General features: G+C 45.6%; 1 protein-coding gene across 2 annotated transcripts in view; it reads right to left on the bottom strand.

The window, feature by feature from the left end:
* The window catches only part of SPRYD3 (SPRY domain containing 3), a 450,311-nt gene that overhangs the window by 185,974 nt on the left and 242,745 nt on the right, over nt 1-21,592 (bottom strand). For both annotated transcript variants that reach the window (XM_069653343.1, XM_069653344.1), the window contains exon 8: nt 8,027-8,084. In XM_069653343.1, the coding sequence (XP_069509444.1) occupies nt 8,027-8,084 (58 nt within the window). The remainder of the gene's footprint in view (nt 1-8,026; nt 8,085-21,592) is intronic.

Here is a 21,592-nt window from a genome sequence, read left to right as displayed (position 1 = left end):
ATCTCAAATAACGCACCGGCCCCGGAACCCGGAGGTAAACACTCAAGGTGTTTGCTCCCGGAAAGTCTGTTTGATGACGGCTAAAAACCTGATAATTATGAGACTTCTTTTTAGGTGTGGTTTACAGGATGCGACTTCCCAGGGCCAACGACGACTCCAACGACTGAAAAGAAGAAAAAATAGCTTTCCTAAAAAAGAATCCATCAAGCCAGAAGCAAAAGCAGCATTGAGGAAGACTCCAGCATGGCAAGGGAACCCGGAAAAGCAGGTTCTGGCAGCTCGAAGACAAAGCACAGTTACCCACCTGCAGAAGACAGTCCCTCAAAGTAGTCTTGGGTTGGGGTGACTCAAATAGGACAGGAAGAGCAGATGAGGAGTGGTGTTGAAGCATCAACACTCTTCCACACGACAGCAGAGACCGGGACCAAGGCAGACACACTTGGCAGTAAATGTTGAGAAGCAGCAGTAAAACGGCCTGAAGCCGGACCCCACATGGGCCAGACCAAGAACACAAGTGCAGCAGCAGGAGGCTATAAGCAGCCCAGGTAAGCCGACCTGGAGCCAAAAGCCATAACCTCAGATAAACCAAGGGCAGAGCATCCAGCCAGTGTCATAAAATGCAGATACAGCGGTGAAAACAGCAGGCAATCCACCAGTAGGGAAGCAACCTTCTGATAATTCAAGTACAGAACTGAGCGCAGTTTCCACTTCAATACCACCACTCAAAGGGGCTGGACTAAACCAGCATAAAAATTAAAGGGTTAGGAAGCCAGACCACTTGGGTGGCCCTTTAATCTGTCACTCCCTTTAATCTGTCACTCAAACCGAATCACCCTCACAGGATGCGATATGGCCAACCAAGGGAGAGAGACTGGTTTATACCAGATGGAGGCTGCACACAGGGAGCCCATGTGGGCAGAACGGTCATTTTAGGTCTGCCTCGAGGGTCCAATGAAACAAAGGGAGCGGCTAAAACAAAATGGCAGACAGACCTAAAACAAAATGGAAGATGTAAACAATAAACTAGTACCCCAACGGTTACCAAAAAAGGTACATAGGGCTACCAATGCAGTAAATTAGCTTGCTGCCCTGCTGAAGACAGAACTAAATAATGGCTGGCACTAGCCTACGACTGCAAGACAATTTAAGGTGATATTATGACAAAAGGGGACAGAATGGGAGGCTTGCGAAGAACCCCTGGGCCTGGGAGCCTTATGGGTTACAAAAGCAGGAGACTGAGTAAAAATACTAGGTCACACAGCCACTCTCAAAAAATGACCCAGAGGTGGGCGTCAAATTATGAAGTTCAAAGGTTTTCTTATATCCACAGGTATTAAAATGCTCCAAAAAAATGCTAAAAAAAATGAATGCAGTAAGTCATCTGTTGGTTTTTTCAAATTTTAGTTTATCCAAAATATAAATAAAGCTGTCACTAATGTTTTCTTAGTGAGAGGAGAGTAGCTGCAACACATATGTACAATAGACTAGGGCCAATGCATTTCGGAAAGATTTCCTTCTTCAGGGCCAGTCTGCACAGTTACACAAAATGCAACAATAATATTATCGCCATTACATATAAATAAAAATGATTTCAACATACCAATCAATGGAAAGTCCCATGGTGTAGGTGAAATATAGAAAAAAGGGGATAAATGAACAATAATGACTGGAATGAAATACACAAAAACAAAATGAATGGTTATGTGAGGAAGACATGTTACCTTAATAGTTACTTAATGTTGCAAGTGTAAGAACATACACTGTAAAGTCAAAGGGGAACTGGGCGCATCGTTGTAGCGTGCATACAGCCGCCAAGGTATTAAAGAGATCGCGTTATCTAGGAGAAAGATATGGATCCCGGTAAGTTGGGTTATGAGGCTATGGATAAGTACAGAATTGAGCAGGACGCGATCGTGTTGCTTACCTCCGTGTACACGGAACAGGGGAATCCTTCAGCGTGCAGTTGCCGGTTTGGAAGAGCGAAACACTGAGTAAGGCGGTCGGTGTACACGGAGGTAGGCAACGCGATCGCGTCCTGCTCAATTCTGTACTTATCCATAGCCTCATAACCCAACTTACCGGGATCCATATCTTTCTCCCAGATAACGCGATCTCTTTAATACCTTGGCGGCTGTATGCACGCTACAACGTTCCGCCCAGTTCTCCTTTGACTTTACAGTGTATGTTCTTACACTTCCAACACTATTAAGGTAACATTTCTTCCTCACATAACCATTCATTTTGTTTTTGTGTATTTCATTCCAATCATTATTGTTAATGTATCCCCTTTTTTCTATATTTCACCTACAACATGGGACTTTCCATTGATTGGTATGTTGAAATCATTTTTATTTATATGTAATGGCGATAATATTATTGTTGCATTTTGTGTAACTGTGCAGACTGGCCCTGAAAAAGGAAATCTTTCCGAAATGCATTGGCCCTAGTCTATTGTACATATGTGTTGCGGCTACTCTCCTCTCACTAAGAAAACATTAGTGACAGCTTTATTTATATTTTGGATAAACTAAAATTTGAAAAAACCAACAGATGACTTACTGCATTAATTTTTTTTAGCATTTTTTTTTTTAGCATTTTAATACCTGTGGATATAAGAAAACCTTTGAACTTTATAATTCGACGCCCACCTCTGGGTCATTTTTTGAGAGTGGCTGTGTGACCTATTATTTTTACTCAATCTCCTGCTTTTGTTGCGTTTTGTAGTCAGGGTGTCTCCAGACTTGTCACAGCCAGCTCCTTTTGAATTGCTTTGAGCATAACAGTACATATTGACTTTGGATTAAAGAATATTACTCAACAGTGGTGCCCACTTACTTCTCTGTTAGCCTTATGGGTTACCCAGGACCATATTCTCTTAACGAGTGAAAAGGGGTAGCAATGGCAGGGGGATTTCAGTAGAAGCCGTCTGACCGCCAGAAATAGGTGAGCAGGACTTGGGACAAACAGTTTTGCTGATTCAAAAATAAAAAGAGGGAAAAAGCAAAAAGTTATAGGGACCCTAGAAAGGCCCTACAGAATCTCCAAAACAAAATTCTGTCTTAACAGATAGGTTTTCCAGATATTTCGTCAGATAGCTGTGGAAAAAACTCCTCAAGAGTTTATATGGACAAACTTTCCAAAACATCTAAAACATCTTTTATTTATCTTTTTCCCCCAGAACAACGGAGACAAGCGTACTCCGCCACCCAAAGGCCCCCTAGACTACTGGAGATTGAAATGAGAGAAGGACCCACCCTCCCTTAAGAGATTTACCAGGAGACCCCACAGAACGGGGTCCTGGAACACGAACATTGGCTTTTTGCTGCACCCACACACCCAAGTGGGGAACACAGGGCCAGATTGGCAAAGGAGAGAGATCCAGTCCTGGCAGACAGGTAGAGATATAAGGAGGAAACAGGAAGTGTGGGTTTTTTCAAGTAAGGTCAGAGGGTAAAGAGGACCAAAAGGCCAGCTGGAGGAAGGAGAGGCGTAATGTGGAGATGAATTGTGTAGCGGGTGATGTATTGGCTAAGGAATGAAAGTGGTTCTACAGTGAGTGTGTGTGGTTGTGCTGCAAGTAGACAGGCAAGGTAGTGTAAGGAGTGATAGTGAAGCAAAAGTTACTGAGTGAAAGGAGTGTGTAAGTAGCGTTGGGAGAGGGAGTAGTGATTTGGAGGAGAGAGTGGTAGCAACGAGGAGGGACTAGTGGTTTGGAGGAGGGAGCAGTAGTGTGGCGGTGGGAGCAGTAAGTGTAGAGGGAAGAACAACATCAAAGGGTGTGGGGGGAGAGACGTAGGAGGAGTGAAACATCAGAGGGATAGCAGACAGGTGGGAGAAGTCATAATAAAGAGCGTATCTTTTTCAGTGTATTATTTTGATGTGTGCTTGTGTGAGACTAACTGTACCGTGGTACCAGCATTCTTGCCACCTAAGAGTGAAGCCAGACTGCGCTACCACATTTACCACCGTTAGAGTTTTGACTAACTTGGCGGAGACACTGTGTGCACTGTAATGATTTGGTTTTCTTGCACCTCTCACTGTGAGACTTCCCATAAAAAACTCCTAACAAGGGAAATACCTAACAACCACGGGGCTACTACAAGACCCTCCAGAATTATATCCCCTAACCTACTCATTTTTCTTTTTCAATCTCGTGCCACCTTAAACTCCATCAACGAGCCCCAAAGCACACTGTAGACGTACACCAACCAACCAACACAGGTGATTTGAGAATTCCAAACAGCATCGACCCCTATTACATACCCTGCAACCTCGTCCCATGCCATTCACTCTCACAGGAGCCCAGTGCTGGCAACTTAAAGGGCTCACCCCTATGGATACAGAAAGACCTAAGTGTCACCGAACGAACTACCAAGAAATATACTTGCACACAAGACTCTGATAATTCAGGCTTGCATCTATCAACTTGGTTAGCTTAAATAGTCACAACGTGTGGCTCTGGTATGAGAATCATTACCGTTTTTTTGCCAATTATGGATAATTCACCCATTTTTTCACCTAGTGATTCCCCATCTAAGCTTCACTCAGGATGGAACTCTTTGTACGGTGCTATCCGTGAGACCTTAGTACACTTAAGGTGAGGTGTCCAAAAGGTACTTTGTTTTTCCCTAGGTCAAAATCCTGGCCAGGTTAGCTGTGCAGTTCCTGGAAGATGGTGGCAGTAGGAAGATGTGGCAAGTTGACATGACAGAAATTAGGGCATATACCACCTCCCTTACACAGAGCTCCTCGTTGGTACTCTTGCAGTAGAAACTCTGAAGAAGTTCCACATCTAAACTTGATTACCCGTGCATGAAAGAAAGTGGAAGTGGACATGCATGAAGCCTGTGGCAATGGCAACCAAAACCAGATCTGGTAAATATATGAATCGGATGTCTGGATTCAAAGCTGTGTGTTTGCCTGGGTTAGATTTAATTTGCCAACCCCCAACGATTGGGTGGCCACCAAATGTTTGAAAGGATGCATGATTGTGAGTGGAGGTGGAGTAAAAACATAGCTTTCAACATTTCTGTAAGGTAGGCGAATCAAGACCAAGTCATCTTTTCACTGTTATTACTCTGCAAACCTTGTTTTCTCATCTCCCATTGGATACAACGGGAGCTGGGTGGAACAAAACAGCCCTCTGTTGGGGAGTGGAGGAGGAGGGGCACTGAGCGGGAAGGATCATCATTGAAGGTGAGGGGGTGTCCTCTGTGCTAAAACAGAGGGAAATAAAACAGTGAATGTGAAGGAAGACGCCCCCACAAACTTAGTGGAGAAGTTGGGCAACCCCAGTGAATGCAGGAGAATGGATTTGGCCCAAAATGGCAGATCGAAGGACATGGCTGCGGAAGCTGCAATGGAGGAGAGAAAAGGTAAGCAGAGGGCGGGGATTGGCAGCGAAGTAGGGCCATGAAGAACCTCCCTCAATTGTGAAAGAAAGGAGTGAGGAAGGAGTGGAGAGGGATCGCAGCATATGGTACCGGCGCAAATAGTGAGCCCAGAATCTGCTACAGCGGATACAAAAAGCCATAAAATAGTGACTGTGACATCTCTGCAGCAGATACATCAACCAACTGGCGTTGCCTTACACATTATATTCAAATGATCTCGTTTGAGCTTCCCCTTAAGAATAGGTTCAAAATAAAAGGGCTGTTACATGAGATCTATAATTCTGGTGGGGGAAAGAAACTAAGTTAAAGCAAAAAGGGATGGGTGCAAGGCTTTGAACTAATCACAACCACTACCATTGCTCTGGGTAGACTTCCATGCCATTTTTAGCTCATATACATCATTACAGAGGCTTAGCAGTCACAATCAGTCATATGGAAATCAGTTTTGGTCCTGTCACCAAAAGGAGTAGTTCAATCCGAACTGCTATTTAATTGCTACGCCACTTCCCCGTTTGCAAGGCATCAAGCATGCCCAGCCGTGTTTCAGTCTTGTAGTTCACCAGTTTGGGATGGACTCTGACATTGTTGCAAGGATTAAGACTGAGGAGGTGGTTCTGATTGATATAAAGCGTTTTGGTTTAGTTTGGCTCCTTAAAGGAGAGAGTGCACCCAGACCAGAGCTCCTTGCTTGCTACATGCAGGAAATCAAGATGCACCTCAATTATTAGGTCAACAGGCAGCAACAAGTCTGTGGTTGCTGTGTTCCCAAGCAGAAGGTTCATGGTCTAGCAGTTTGGGCTGGACTGAGCCCATTGGTAGCAGGTCGAGAAGTGTTTTTAAAATTGCTGGGTTCGGTCTAATGTATGTAGATGGGCTAAATTAATTATGTTTTGGAAGGACGGTCAGAAAAATGCCAGTGGCTAATGTCCACTAAAACCTGATGGAAGGAAGATTTTATTTTCGGCGAAAAGCGATTTGTCATTTAAAAACAAAAAATAAAAAATCTTAGCCAGTGTATCTCCCGCAGGCATGTGGTAGTTATGTTAAATGGCATTAATACTGTGCACATCAGCACGGTAGTGGTATTAAAGAGACGAAACGTACATATGAACGAACTGTGACCGCCCCCCCATCCAGAGTGTAAATCATACCAGAGTCTGTGGGATACAAATGAAACGGGGAAAAGAAAAGCAGGAAATGGCAAAGAGGGGAAAAGTCAGAGAACTACAAAATAGAGAGACAGTGGTGACAAAAAAATGGAAAGATAACATAAGGGTATGTGATAGTAATTGCTGGGACGCATGTTTAGTAGTATGGGTTGAGATCAAAAATAATTTATGAAAAGAATCAAGAACTATCCATATTGCACAATTCAATTATATTGCCAGTTAGCAGTGCAGTGCGTTTTGAGATTATTTAAAACTTAGTTATGGATGCGTGATGACCTTGAGATGTGTTCAATAGTTTGTGACTTATGGGGGCTTTAAAACCAGGTATTCATAATGAGTTCCCTTATGAAGAGTACTCAAGAGAACTGGTAATGCTGAGCCTTGGCAGTGTACAGAATGAAACATGGGGGAAACAAAATGGCAATATGATCAAGTATCTCCCCATTGCGAGCCATACTAGGATAGCTTCCGGTGGAGGATAGACCATTACTCTTTGCTATAATATTCTAATGAACGTGGCACTTTATCAGCGGGTTAAACGTCTGTTGCTGTGATCTTTGTTTAATCTGCAAGTAGCATACTTTCATCCTTCCGACGTCGTTAAAGTAGTACCAATTTCGATGGGCTAAAAATAGTAATGTATGTAAATATGTCCTATGTAAAGCGCTTGTGATTAAAGTGCTATATAAAAAAATAATTATTATTATTACTTTACAGAGCAGGGTTGTGGCTGGGTACAGTGTCTGATTACCCGACACTATGCCCATTCTTTCTGCGGGAGCTTTCTCGCTTAATGGCACTCCTTTGCATTGGGAGAAACACATCAGGCCTCAGCATAAAAAAAGGCAAAAGGTTAGGCTTGAATCACCAAGTGAAGAGTACTACGTAGCCTGCAGAATAACATAGCACATAGCATTATTCATAAACATAGTCCTCAAATTCTAAGCCTAAAAATAAAAGCACTGTAGAACACAGACTAAGCCTGCAGGTGGCACTACTCTGTATCATCACATGGAAAAGTAGCATAGCACGGGCACCGCCAGTTTACATCATTTAGGAAGCACACTTTATTTTTTTACCTGGAACAGCCTCTCAGATTAATGTTCTGAACCAGTGTTCTGATGCACCATTAGCGGGCCAACCTCTGATCACACGCACCATAAACCTATTGTCACAATCATTTGGTGACCCTTGAAGAGGAAACTTGTGATGTCACTTCCGGTCAGTTCACTCCAAGTGAATATTGACTAGTCACACATGCCTGTGTGTCAGGATCTATATGAATGCTTATTGATAAAGGAATACGAGGGAAGGTTGATGATCGCTTTAGAGAACTTAAATTCTATCTTTTCGGAATTTAACATTTTTAATCACAGACAAGAACGTTTGGCCGAGCCCCCCTACAAGATGTACAGAGGACTGCTTGAAGCTTGGGAGAATCCTGACAGGGGTAGTCTTACTCACCTGCATGGTACGCCACTGAGCCCCTACTCCATCCCGGGTGCCTGTTCTTTGGGTAGTCCTTAAAAAGAGAAAGAACAAAGGGAAATGTTGAGAGCCAACAGAAAGGCGCAGAAAAATGTATATAAAAGGTAGGGACTGGCAAGGCCAAAAACGTTATGCAGGACCACTTTCGATTGTAATGCATGCAATATTATAACCTTTCATTAAAGGAGATCTAGAAAATGCACTTGGAAAAAAAAAGTGAACTCCAGTGAACAGCGCAAAAAGCAAGGTTAACCATCCAGAGCAAAGAGCCATTTAGGTATGGCTAATTCGACCAACAACTGGAATTTACAAAGCAAAGAGTCCCTGAAGTAAGGGGAACCATCCAACAGTTAACATGCATGGTGCAAAACCCAGAGAATTTGAAGGCTATGAGGAAGACTCCATAGAAAAGGGACACAGCCACAGGTGCAGCAGATGGATTCAGAGATCCTGAGATCCGTATGGTAAGGGTTCAGCAAAGGGGAATGCCGCAGTTGTGGTGAAATTAAGTCCAGTCTTGTCAGATGCTGGGTTCAGGAGAGCGGTGTGAGGGAGCATTGTAAACTAGCACATCGTTCAAAAAGCTGTGGGTAATGTAGAACACCTCAGATTAGGGATTAGCAAAATATATTTAAACCTATGAGGCTAAGGATCTGGAGCAAACGTAGGGCTATGTGAATAGCAGACTCGCCATCTTATATCCCAATGGTGATGACAGTCAACAACAAAGCACACACAGAGAGATAATACATCCAACATTTGTATTACTCTCAGCAAAGGTTCTTCTGTCAATTGCAGAAGATGTAGAGTCTCTAAGGTTAGTGAGGGGGTGGCCTATTGTGTTTGTATATTGTAGGCGTTAGTTTGGAAGGCATTGAACTTCAAACAGGAGCACATACATAAAGTACATTCATCAATCATACATCAATCAGGTAAGTCCTGCTTCCGGCCGCCTTAGATAGCAAAATGAGAAGGTTGGGGAAGCATTGACCAGGCACAATACAACAGCAAAACTGACAAAAGACAAGATGAAAACTTGCAGGGAAATGGGGGTAGTACCTGAGTAGGAATAAGGGAGGGCCCAGGGAGAGATCACTTTGGTAAGGGTGCATCTTTCTCCTAGTTTTTAAGTGCAAAAGGTTGGTGCCAATGACGAGGGGCAAGTAGGGAGAGGGATTAGAATCAGGAAGAGCGATGCTGGAGTGCCTACTAGTAGAGAACCAAATGCATTTAAAAACAGATTTTAAATATTCTAAAGTGTTTCCAAAGAAAACTATATGATTTTGTCAAAGAATATTCCAACCGCATAGCTGACTACAAATGGCATTCGTGAATGTATAGAAAGTTAACGAGAGACAAATGCGCTGACGTTGGTCCTGTGTCACAAACAGCATATTATCTACTGGGTGTCCTTCATCCAGTGTGAGACAGATGTAATTGATGTCTCGCACCGTAGTGAATGCTAGATAATTGGTTATCCAACGGCTTGAGTTAAAATGATGGAAGTCCAGTCCATCGAAGGAGGTTTGGGCTACAAATGCCATATTAGAAAAGTGTTAGAAAAGTGTGGAAGATCTGAAACAGCATAAGAGACTATTAAGTTTTTAAGTTATACTTTTTACATGTCAGCCTGCAGTCCATGGTATCTCCTTTGGCCATCCCAAGAAAGGCAGTTTCACTGCATCCATTTTTAAAGTTACTCACTGTAGTGCGGCTACTGCACTCCACCATTCTAATGGCATGTCTGCCCTCAGAAGACAGGAACAGAGCCTATTTAACAGAACACTAACAGAACAAAATGATTAGCTGGGACATGGGCACTACACTGCATAACTATTACATACTCCTACATCAGTCCCTTTTTCCTCTATACCATCGGGAGATTACCCAAGCAGATACAGACCAAATGAGGTTGACTATATACTATTGAAAACAGTTATTTAGGATAGCTTGAGCAAACTGACATTTCTGTCTTGAACTGGCGTCCCTTGAATAGTCTGAGCAGAAGTACAAAGTAGTGTACCATGGGGTGGCTTTAAAGATGAAATCTAAGGGAACTGGTCTTTGAAAGCCTACAGAACCTGCTTTTGTTTTCACACCATGGGTATGAAGACCATCCAGCACAAATATATTTTGCCGCTTGTAGGCCTCCAATATACATAGGGTCACCCAATGGCAATGGATTCTTTAGGTGCCTGGTGTCTGTGTCCATTTACACCTTTAGTAATACAAATCGAAAACACCTTAGTTCTTGGCAGATAAAATGAGTGCCCTTTGCATGTCTAGACAATGCAGAGCCCTCTCTGCATACACAGAAGAATTTGCTAAAAATAAAAAAGGGGGTGGCAAACTTTAAGTGTGTAAGACCTACAGTAGACAAGAAGGATGCATCTGCAGGACCAATTTGGACCTATGAAAAAATGAAGGGTTTGTCAATGGAAACAGACTAACTTGCTGTTCCATCGGGCTGATGTAAGGGCTACCAGGAAGATAGATTTAAAGAACATTAGATGATTCACCACTGACGCAAACTACTTGCGGGCTAAGGCTGCTAGAGCTATATTCCGATCCCAAACTAGGGTGAAGCTTCCTAACTGGATGATAAATGTGCAAGGGTCCCAAATGTTTCTTAACCATAGGATAAGAGCAAAACACATGGAATACTAATTTCTGTAAGCCCCTATGGCTCCTAAGAAAGTTCTACAGGACTCCTTCTGCACTCCAGAACTAATTAAATGAAAACTAAAAGGGACATTATAAAGTGAACACACAACTTGGTTAATGGCATTTACATGTAGCCACTTGCTGTGGTATTGGGTTTGACTAGAAGTCTTTCTTGCTGAATGATGTCAATATTTCCTGAGAGGGTACCAAATGAGCAGAGTAAAGATCACAGGAACCATGCTGCCAAGCACATTGATTGAGGGGAGGTATGGCAAACCCAACTCACTTTTGTCAGAAGATACTCCTAGACCCGCAAGAGATTTTGGTGGACAGGGAGACACTGATCAGATCCGAGAAGAGCTCGCTGGCAAGTGCAGAGTCAGTAGAAATGCAGAACAACCTGAACTTCAAGAGGACCATCTTAATCAGAGAGAGGGGGGAAAGGTATAAACTATCAGGTTGTTAGAGCGGATAGCACAACCCCCAAAAGATGACGGATCCTGCCCCATCTGGGATGCAGTTTCAGGGCATTTATGTTCCAATGGGAAGCTAAAAGGTCCCTGGGTGGGTGTATGGGAAGGGGGAGGGGGCAGAAGCCGCACTCCTAAAAAGGCTTGTTCACCACACCTGGATTAGCTCCCAATTCTGATATGTTACTAATTAAAAATTCTGCATTCCTGCTAGGCATATAGTTTTAATGGAAATACCATAGCAGATATCCCACTCAAAAATCTATTGTCAGATCACACAGTGAATGGGGGTTGTGGGGGCAAGGGAGGGAAGAGAAATCATGCTTCTATGCAGGACATGGCTATTATATGGCCTGTAGGACATGGCTATTATTTAGCCTTCAAAAAGTGGGATCTCTGCTCTGACAATGCTGGAAGGAATGATTTGAAAGCTAAAATGATAGCCTTCAGCTACAGCTCTCAGATGTGTTTGTAGTCATGAACAGACTACACATTCTAGATTTTAATATTTTCAAAAGCGACTACTCAAAAAAACATGGAAGAAGCAGTCATGGTCGGAGTTAGAGGATCCTGCAATCAAGACCCTATATTTATGTTAGCCTCCTCTCACACAATATGATGTTCGGTTTGACTCCGGAATGGAACCACACATTTTCTGGGGGTTTGATGTCTGATTCTATTTGTTTGCCAAATATAGATCTACGCTCTGCATCCTAACATGCACAAGGGGACAGTAAGCACACAGGAGATTACGAGTCCCAACAATAGTCAAAACCACCATACTATTGCTGACTGTAAAGAAAATAAGTGTTGCTTTCTAAAAGTCCCAAGTTCCAAGTCCTGTCTGCACAGAAAAACACAAACCCTGTCTATGTCCTAGAAACCGTGCAGTACAACAATTACGGTCTTGAAAATAGGTATAAGCTTAAATGCTGTTTAAATGGCGTTAATTAACGTAAGGCTGTCAAATGGTCAACATGCAAGAGGTCTCTGCAGTTTTCTGTCACTTCAACTCGTAAAACTGTATTCTCAATGTCTTTGTAGGTTGGTCCCAGCATGCCAGATTTTCCTATTCTGAATCCTTTGCATTCACTGTGGGATTCCTCTGTCATCTTCTGCTTAAGGTGGATTTTCAACTTAAAACACTTTTCTTCAGTGTATCGATGCTTGTATTCCTCCTCTACAGTTTTATTTTACATGGCCTTTTAACTTGCACAACTTCTCTTCAAGCTATCAATGCATGTTGCCCACTCCTCCAGAAGGGGTCACTGTCACCTTGGTCACCTTTACTTTAAATCTTTAAAGTTTTCTCAGTGTCGGTTACAAGCTACAGATTCCACTCTTAATTCGTGTTCGAGATTTACAGCCTTTCTTCAGCACTGGGAGTGTGTTTTCAACCTAATTTCCTGATTTCTGCATATTTTACTGTTTTCCCTGCTCTTGTCCTGGGTTGGTCCTCTCACTCGACCTTCGCTTCGGATCCCCCCTGCTCCATCTCGCTGTCTTCCACTTGCTCTCTTGCTCAGCTTCTCCCTGTTGGCTGCATGAATACACAACAGCTAGTTCTTCCTTCTAACTCCATTGATGAAGTTTCTCACAGTTGGCCTGTTTCTCTAGTCGTCAATGGTCCAGGAGGTTGTCCCTGTATTAAACCTCGACCCACAGCAATCTTGCAGTTGCCATCCTGGTCTGCACTGCAGTTCACGGCATACTTTGCCTTCTACATTCATCCTCCTTCCTCTTGTATTGTCCTTGTTCATAGTCCTCAGTGCCATGGGATTAGTCACCTGAAAGACTTAGTTTGATGAGGTTTATCCAACACTATTACAGAATAGCAGTAATTTAGAAGCAACCTACAGGATTTCTTCCGATATACAATTGAACCCAATTGGCAAAGAACATCCAGCGAGTCGTCTAAATAGGGTAGACATGGATTGGTGCCATCGCCTTGGCAAAAACATGTGTTGCCAAGTTGAACTCAAGGTTCAAACCCTGTACTGAAACTGCCTATCTGAGAGTCAGAATCAAGTGATGTTACTGCGATATCCGAACGTGGCATTGTTCAGATCGGCTTCACAGATTCAGTACCGCTGGCAGAGGCAGAACCAAATCTGGGCAGGATATCTCATATTTAACATTAGTGGCGAAGAAAGGTTCAGGGTGGAAAGGTTCATAATGGTGCACAGACTCACATGCTTCTTCTGCACTGCAAAAAACTTTGAAATTAAGTCTGTCCACCACCTCTTTCTGGCAGTGGGATGAGTTGAAAGAAAATGGTCTAATTCGGTCTTGATAATGAGACAGCAAATCTGAACCAAGGGGACATGGGAGTGCAGTATTGGGGGTTGGTGAGGGGTTTGTAGTGAAACAACCAACATAATGTAGCAGCCCTAAGGGGTCTCAGCACACACCGAAATGTAGGGCTACAAAACCTTCCACTGGAGTATGAGGTAACGGATCAAAATGTCACTGTTTTGACTTGAGATCTGATCCAAATGATGGGAATCCGAAGAATTGGTTGACAGTGTACAGTATTCTGGGCAACAAACTCGAGGGAACAATCTGGTTAACGGTGCATCTTGTTGTGGAAGCACAAAACGTTTACCATGATTGACTACAGTCTGATCCCAATTGATCCCCGAAAAGTTTTAACTGACTGCTTCATCAACATGACCCAATGAATTTGTAGTCTTATAGAAGTTATCAGAAGATTCTCGTCTGTGGATTGGATAACTGGTCTATGCAATTGAAAGCGAGATCCAGCATCTTGTCCTTGACGTCTGTTGAATTTCATCACCATAATCCACCATGTTCCTACTGCTGGTAGTAGGGCCGACATGTTGCAAAGCCGACGCAGTACTCGTTTACTCTCTGGCCTGACCTGAATATTATTTTCCTGCCTTCAAGCAAATCGGCTTCAAATTCAGGAAGCTGCTTCTAAAGCTTAAGATTTCAAGCCACAAGCAAAATGCGCGCCTGGGCTTGCCTAGGTGCAGCGTTGTGGTCTGGTAGATCTTGCTGACAACAGAAGACAGCAGTCCCGCTTGCCTGGGTAGGCACCACAAAGATATAAGAAGTGGAGGGCTGCTTTCTCTAAAGCATTGCTGCTGCGACTACCAATGATTGGGCTTGGGAGTTACCAAGCAAACCTTTTCGGCTATGATGATGTGATGGCAAATGTCAGTTTTCCTTTTGACTGGCTGGGCGGAGTATGGATCCTACTGTATTTACCAAGCTTCCCCAAGAACATATTTTTGAAGAGCAGGGCCAAACAGATCCCCAAATGGCTGGACAGAAGAGCAGATAAAACTCATTCTTATGGTCCAGTCTATGAAACTGCTTTTCCATCTTGAACAGATGCAGCAGGGGAAAAAGACAGGCTGAAGAATCTTTGGCTGCACATGAAATTCAGAGACTACGTTTTGCAAGAACGATGGCCTTAACCTGAAAATAGTGGGAATGGGGCTGCAATAGAGAATGTGAAGTTCAAAGAGAATTTATCCCCAGTTTTTGCAACAAAAAATTAAACTGTCAAGATGAGCATCCTTAAAGGAGACAAATGAAGAGGCTCAAAGAGAGCAGTTATGTAAGGAACATATTGAGCCTCAAATTGTAGCACAAACAGTAGTGGTGAGAAATATATCACCAAGCCTTTCAAAAATGGGACCACAGAAATAATTGAAAAATAAGATCCCTCCTCAGGAGTCCCTCTGAAAATAGAGTTGACAGATGACCTTTAAATATACCAACGTTCAGGATCGATTTGCCCCGAGGAAACAAAATTCCAACACTGATGCAATAGGACCCAACAAAAGGTTAATGTCTTAATCGTGGCACCAACTTGAAAACTTGTCCCATCAACAGGCAAAAATGCACTTCATTGATTGGCGGAAATCATCAAAGTTGCTCAGACAAATTCCACTCACTCACCGTACCTCATCCGCACAATAGCCTGTTATCAAGGTCCACGTGCCTGACACTGGGGTTAACTATTCTGCTGCAAGCCTGTGAAAAAAGATCTTTCCTCCAGAGGAATACATCATTTCAGTTTCCTTATAACCAGTGGCATCAGCGGGATTGAAAGAAAATCGTAAACTAGCTCGAAAAGCCAGAGGCTCACAAGTACCTCTCCAAACAATCCCTCCAGGGGAAACTCCATGAAGCAAACTAGACTGCAATGCTGTAACTTGCTGCAAGCAAACAGATTGTCCCGGGGAATCCCCTTCCGCAGAAGATCTCCTCAGGAAACTCTTGTGCGGCTTCTGTTTGTGCGAGAATACCAGGAGGTGGCGGAGGGTGACAAGCCCGACATTTGGCTTGCCAACTGTTCCTTCTGCAATGTTTCAAGGGTCCATGATCATTCATCTAATTTGATTCAGTGTTTCATTCAAGTATAGCAGGCTCTTCGAGGGTAGGGTGACGGAGAAGACTAGACCCACCTCTCAGGAGGTGAGCAAGGTAGTCAGATGGTAAAGCAAACACTTTCATAAATAAATCAAATATTGGCCAGACAATATATTCTTAGCAAAACATCTTTGGTTAGATAAGGCAAAGGGAAAAATCACCATCATTACAAGAAGAACAAGTTACTTCCTTACCTGCAAACGTTCTTTCAATGGGATGTTCCGACGACGTATTTTACATCTATGACAGGTAATCACCACAGCTGTGCTGCTTCGGAAACATTTTCGGCGTCGATGACATCGATACGCTGTCCTCGAGAGCCTTCGTCGAGCCGACGTCACCGGATGTTATAAGTAGGACGCACAATGCCCGTAGCCTCAGTTGTAGTTTTTTCCCCAGAACGTGAGGCACCAATCGTCTGCCAGAATGACTACAGAAAGCCTTGCGGAAACGTAAGCTGCAATCGCATAAGAAATTCTGTAGAGGGGTAGGCTGGGAGGCTTCGATGTGGAATAAGTCGTCGGAACATCCCATCGAAAGAACGTTACCAGGTAAGAAAGTACCTTGTTATTTGAGGGGATTGATTCCTCCGACGTAGTCCACATCTATGACAGACTCCCAAAGTCTGGAGGTGAGAAAAGAATTTAGAATTTTAGAATGCCCAATCAAACTGCAGAATAGAGGACTGCCTTACCAAAGGCCAAAGCTTGCCCATGGATAGAATCCAGGGAGTAGTGTTTCACAGAAGTATCGACAGAGGCCCATGTGGCTGCTTCACAAATGGGAATACCCCTCTGCAGAGCAGTAGAGGCAGCCACACCCCTAGTAGAATCGTCCCGTAAGCCTACCGGAGGGTCCTTACCCACCAAACGGTAACATTCAGAGATTGTCAAGATAATCCATCTAGACAAAGTCTGCTTAGTAACAGCTTTGACCAAATACCTTCCAGCGTATCCTACAAAGAGCTGATTAGCCACTCTGACCAGGGACATGCGTGAGATGTTGAAACTTAAAGTTCTCCTAGGATCCAACACATGGAGCCTCTCCTCTTCCTTAGCAGGATGCAGAGGAGGATAGAATGCTGGAAGAATGACCTTCTGGCTCAAATGAAATTCCGACACAACCTTCGGAAGAAAAGAAGGACGAACCCTAATGACAACCCTGTCCTTATGGAACACCGTGAAAGGTGGCTTAGCGGATAGTGCCTACAACTCACTCTGCGAGCGGAAGTAACCGCAACTAGAAATACAGTTTTAAAGGTCAACAGTCTCAAAGGACAAAAATGTAAAGGCACAAACGGAGCTCCCATTAGGAATTTTAGAACCAGGTTCAAATCCCAACCGGGCACCTGGAAAGGTGACGGTGGGGACACATTAGTGAGCCCTTTCAGAAACTGAGAAATCAAAGGAATCTTAAAATAAGAACACTCCTCAGACGAGCGTTTTAAATATGAACAGCGCCGCCAGGTAACCTTTAATGGTACCCACTTGCAGGCCCTTGTGGGCTAACGAAAGCTAAAAAGACAGAACCACAGGAATGGCACATGAAAAAGGATCCACATTCTTAACCCTGCACCAGTCACAGAACTTTCTCCAACAGCAACGGTACAGGGACTTTGTTGCCGGCCTTCTGGCCGAAAGCAACACTTCCATCACGTCTTCAGGGAGGTCCCAATCCTTATACCTCAACCTTTCAGAAGCCAAGCATGAATGTTGAGAGACTTGACCTCTGGATGGAGAACCTGACCCCCCATCCTGTGAGAGCAGATCGTCTCGTTAGGGAAGACAGCATGGAGGGCACATGGACATGACGAGAAGGTCCGGGTCTACGTTCTCCTGGTCCATGCCGGAGCGATGAGGATCATTAGGGAACCGAACCTCCGTAACCTCCGCAGCACTTGCGGAATGACAGGGACTGGAGAAAACGCGTATAGCAGTGGGAAGGACCACTCCACTACGAGCGCGTCCCCTAGGGCTCCTCTTAGAGGAAATTCCCCCGAGCAGAATCTCTCGCACTTCCGGTTGACACTGGTGGCGAAGAGGTCCACTTGTGGGGTCCCCCAAAGGGCGAAGATCTCCAGGAGAATCTCCTGAACCAGCTCCCACTTGTGAGAGACCATGCTCTGCCTGCTCGGAGCGTCCGCCGCCGCGTTTTCGTCTCCAGCCAGATGAACTGCCGAGATCGAAATTTCCTGCTGGATGGCCCAGAACCAGAGCTGCATCGCCTCTCTGCACAGAGGGAGGGACCCTGCCCCCCCTTTTGTTGAGGTAGTGCATGGCAACTGTATTGTCCATCAGAATCAGGACATTCTTCCCCCGCACAGACGGCAGAAAAGCCTTCAGGCCTAGCCTTACGGCCCTCAGCTCCAACAGATTGATATTGAGTCTGGACTCCGACCAACTCGTTGACATGAGCTCCCCATCCCGTGAGGGATGCGTCTGTCACGATCGTCACCTCTGGCCACGGTAGCCAAAATGGAGCCCCCTTTATCAGATTGCCTTCGACGGCCCACCACAGAAGATATATTTTTCGGGATCAAAAAATATGGGATATACCATCCCTTGTTCCTCTACTCTACATGCACCAGTTCTACGGCACCTTTCTCCAGCAGGGATTTGATTTCCTGCGCAAGGAGCGGATCCGGACTCTTCAAAGAGAGATTCCCTGGTGGATTGTCATGAGGCCTCTGCCGGAAAGGAAGACAGTAGCCGTGGGCTATGATCTCCAGAACCCACACATCTGAAGTAATGGCACGCCATTCTACAAGATGCTGCACCAGCCTTCCCCCAACCGGAGAACCATGGGACATGGCCTCATGACTGAGCTGAAGCGGCAGTGCCTGAGGGCAAAGAGGCAACTTCCAGACCGGATTTGGCACCTCGGGTACCTCGTTTTCCACCTCTGGTACTCCTACATTGGCCCCCTTGACTGGCAGCTCCCCCCGATCTACCAAAGGACAAGTAGTATCGAAAGGAACCTCCCCTCCATTGCTGTCCCCTAGGACGAAAAGGTGGAGGTTGGCGAACTGCAGCGCTCAATGACTTCGCTGGAGCTTTGAAGGTCTCAAGGTTCTCGTCAGCCTTGCTGCCAAAAAGATGGTCACCATCAAGGGGCATGTTGAGAAGCCGGGCTTGTACATCAGGGGCAAACCCCGACTTCCGCAACCATGCATATCTGCGCATCACGGTGCTCGCCGCCATGGACCGGCTGACACAGTCTGCCATGTCCAGACCCGATTGAACGGATTCACACATGGCATCCTTGCCATCTTGTATAAGGGCAAGAAAGCTATCCCGTTCCTCCCCTTCGAGAATATGTTCAGCCGCCAAAGATACACAATTCCACAGAGTGTGAGTGAAACGTGCTAAGGCACACACGGAGTTGGCTGCCTTCAAAGCCATACCCCCTGAAGAAAATACTTTCTTCGCCCAACCGTCAAAACGTTTGTTGTCCCTATCAGGAGGGATGGTAGGGTACGACGCCTGCTTTGCTGGGGCCGTAGCCGCCTCCACCACCAAACTTTCTGGAGTGGGGTGCAAAGTCAAGTAGCCGGGGTCACCAATGACTGGGCAGTATTTTTTCGGCAATGACTTAGTCACCGCCGGGAGACTCTCCGGAGCAGCACAAGCCGCTGCCACCCTTCTTTGCAAGGCCATATGAAATGGCAGTACCGGGTCAGTTGGTGGACCTTGGTCCAAGCTATCTGTCAGGTCATCCTGCAGAAAATCCACTGGTGGCGCAGACCACCCCAAGTACTCCGTCACCCTTGACATGAGACGCCGGTATGAAGACTTGGCGTGCGTGCCAGGCTCAGGCCTACCGAACTCAACCTCCGGAGAGGTGTCCAAACCACTAGCGTCGTGCAAAGACTGACACAGGTCTTCCATCTGGCTATGACCAGACAATAGTTTGTCAGGAACCTCATCCGGAACCAAACCATCATCAGACGCTTCATCCACCTCAGAGATGTAATCCAGAGGCTGGAATAAAGCCCTGGATGAGGGCACAGAAAAAGGTTCAAATACAGGCCTCACCGACTTCTTCAGGGCCTTCCTCTGAGTTTCCACTGATGCACGGGGTGCCTCCGGTAAAGCCTCCTCAAAAGGCGTCGAGGGCGTCGACGGAATCAGCGTCGACGTCGAGCGTGGCGCAGACAGCTTCGACACAGGCCTCGAGGCTTGAGCCCCGAGCGTGTCCTTCGACGGCCTCGGCGCCGATGGCGTCGATGACTTCCTCGGAGGCGGAGCCTCGAGAGAGTCCCTCGACGGACATGATGCCGATGGCGTTGACGTCTTCTTAGAAGACCTCACAGGCTCCGACGGTCTCAATGGCGTCGAGGACTGGGACCTGGAACGTGCGATCGAACTTGTCTGATCGGGATCTCGACGGGGCCTCAACCGCCCGAGCCCGAGGTGTGCGAGCGGCAGCCCTAGCGCGTTCCTTGCCAGCTTCTTTCGGAGGCGTGGACGGAACGGAGCCCTGCGATTCAAAAATCGCCATCATCTCCTTGCGAAATGCGTCCCATTACGCCGGAGATGAATGCTTGTTGGGACAAGCTACCTGCCGTCTGGCGGAGTCCTCGGACGAGGACGGGGAAGGCGACCGGTGACGGCGCTTCCGCAAGTGCCTAGAAGAGGCAGAGGAATGGCGGGAACCACTCCGGGACCGAGACCCCCTGGACTTACGTCGACGCAGAGAGTCGCCCCTCGAATCGTCAGTTGAAAGCCCAGCTGATTTCGACTTTCAGAGTTTGGAAACCCTACCTACAGATAGCTTCTTCCGCTCTCGCAAGGCCTTCGACGTCAAAGACTGGCAATCGTCACAGTCATCGGTAGCGTGGTTCTCGCCGAGGCACCAGAGGCAGACGTTGTGCGGGTCCGTAAGCGACATCTTGGAACCACAGTCCCGACACTTCTTGAAACCCGACCGCGGGGTAGAAGACGATGAAGACATGATATCTTCACAAAAAACAAGTTCGAAGAACAGATAGAAACAGAAGAACGAAGGCGCACTGAGATCTCTGAAGCGAACATGTTCGCAGAAAAAATGGAACTGAGGCTACGGGCGTCGTGCGTCCTACTTAGAACATCCGGTGACGTCGGCTCGACGGAGGCCCTCGAGGACAGCGTATCGACGTCATCGACGCAGAATTTTTTTCCAAAGCAGCACAGCTGTGGTGATTACCTGTCATAGATGTGGAATACGTTGGAGGGACCAATCCCCTCGAAAGATCAATTTGTAAAGTAAGCGACAATAGTTTGACATCTCTAACGGTTCTTGGAATTATTTTTCAGAGGAAGGGTACATTCAATGATTTGGCTGCCTGCCGGTGGCTGGCCACCAACTCGAGCATCGCCAAGCATTCAGGAAGGGGGCTCAGGGAGAATGATGATTTGCCACAAATAGGCAAAACCACTGACTCCCTCGACAGACATATACAATCATCAGTCAGAACTGGTTCAGGCTGCTAGTCTGATCCTGTTGTACATTGCCACCCCCTCTACACAACACACAAAGGGACCATGCATAATAATGTGGCCACTTGAGATTTCGAGGTGAACAAAGACAACCTCCATTTTAGGTACCCGGAGGAGTGAATTAACAAGGAACCTAGCTAGACATCATGGTTTCACATGGTGACGGCCATTTGGCATAAAAGACAGCTGCCACAAACCTAGCCACATGATTGAGGATATGTCCACCCTGGGCCACCTTTGTGGTTCCCATCCCTTCAGGAGTCTTAATGACTCTTAAAGCAGAGCACAAGAAATACAGACCCACAATCCCAGAGAGGCTTTAGACTAAGCCTCGCTGGAGGTAAAGCAGAGTCATAAAACAAAGAATAAAGCAAAAGATAAAGTGGGCTGCCGTATCAGATAAAAAGAGGACTTTCCACCCGACATCCACCATATGACCTGCGTTAAACTTCATTCATTATCATCAACTATCAAATGAGAATGGCTTCCTGGCACAACTGGAGCGACCCTACAATGCCCCTACTGAT

The sequence above is a fragment of the Ambystoma mexicanum genome, chromosome 3q, assembly GCF_040938575.1.
Source record: "Ambystoma mexicanum isolate Mex_15411 chromosome 3q, UKY_AmexF1_1, whole genome shotgun sequence".
Lineage (NCBI taxonomy): Eukaryota > Metazoa > Chordata > Amphibia > Caudata > Ambystomatidae > Ambystoma > Ambystoma mexicanum.
The sequence above is the reverse complement of the archived record's forward strand: the minus strand, read 5'-3'. Positions and strand labels throughout refer to the sequence as shown.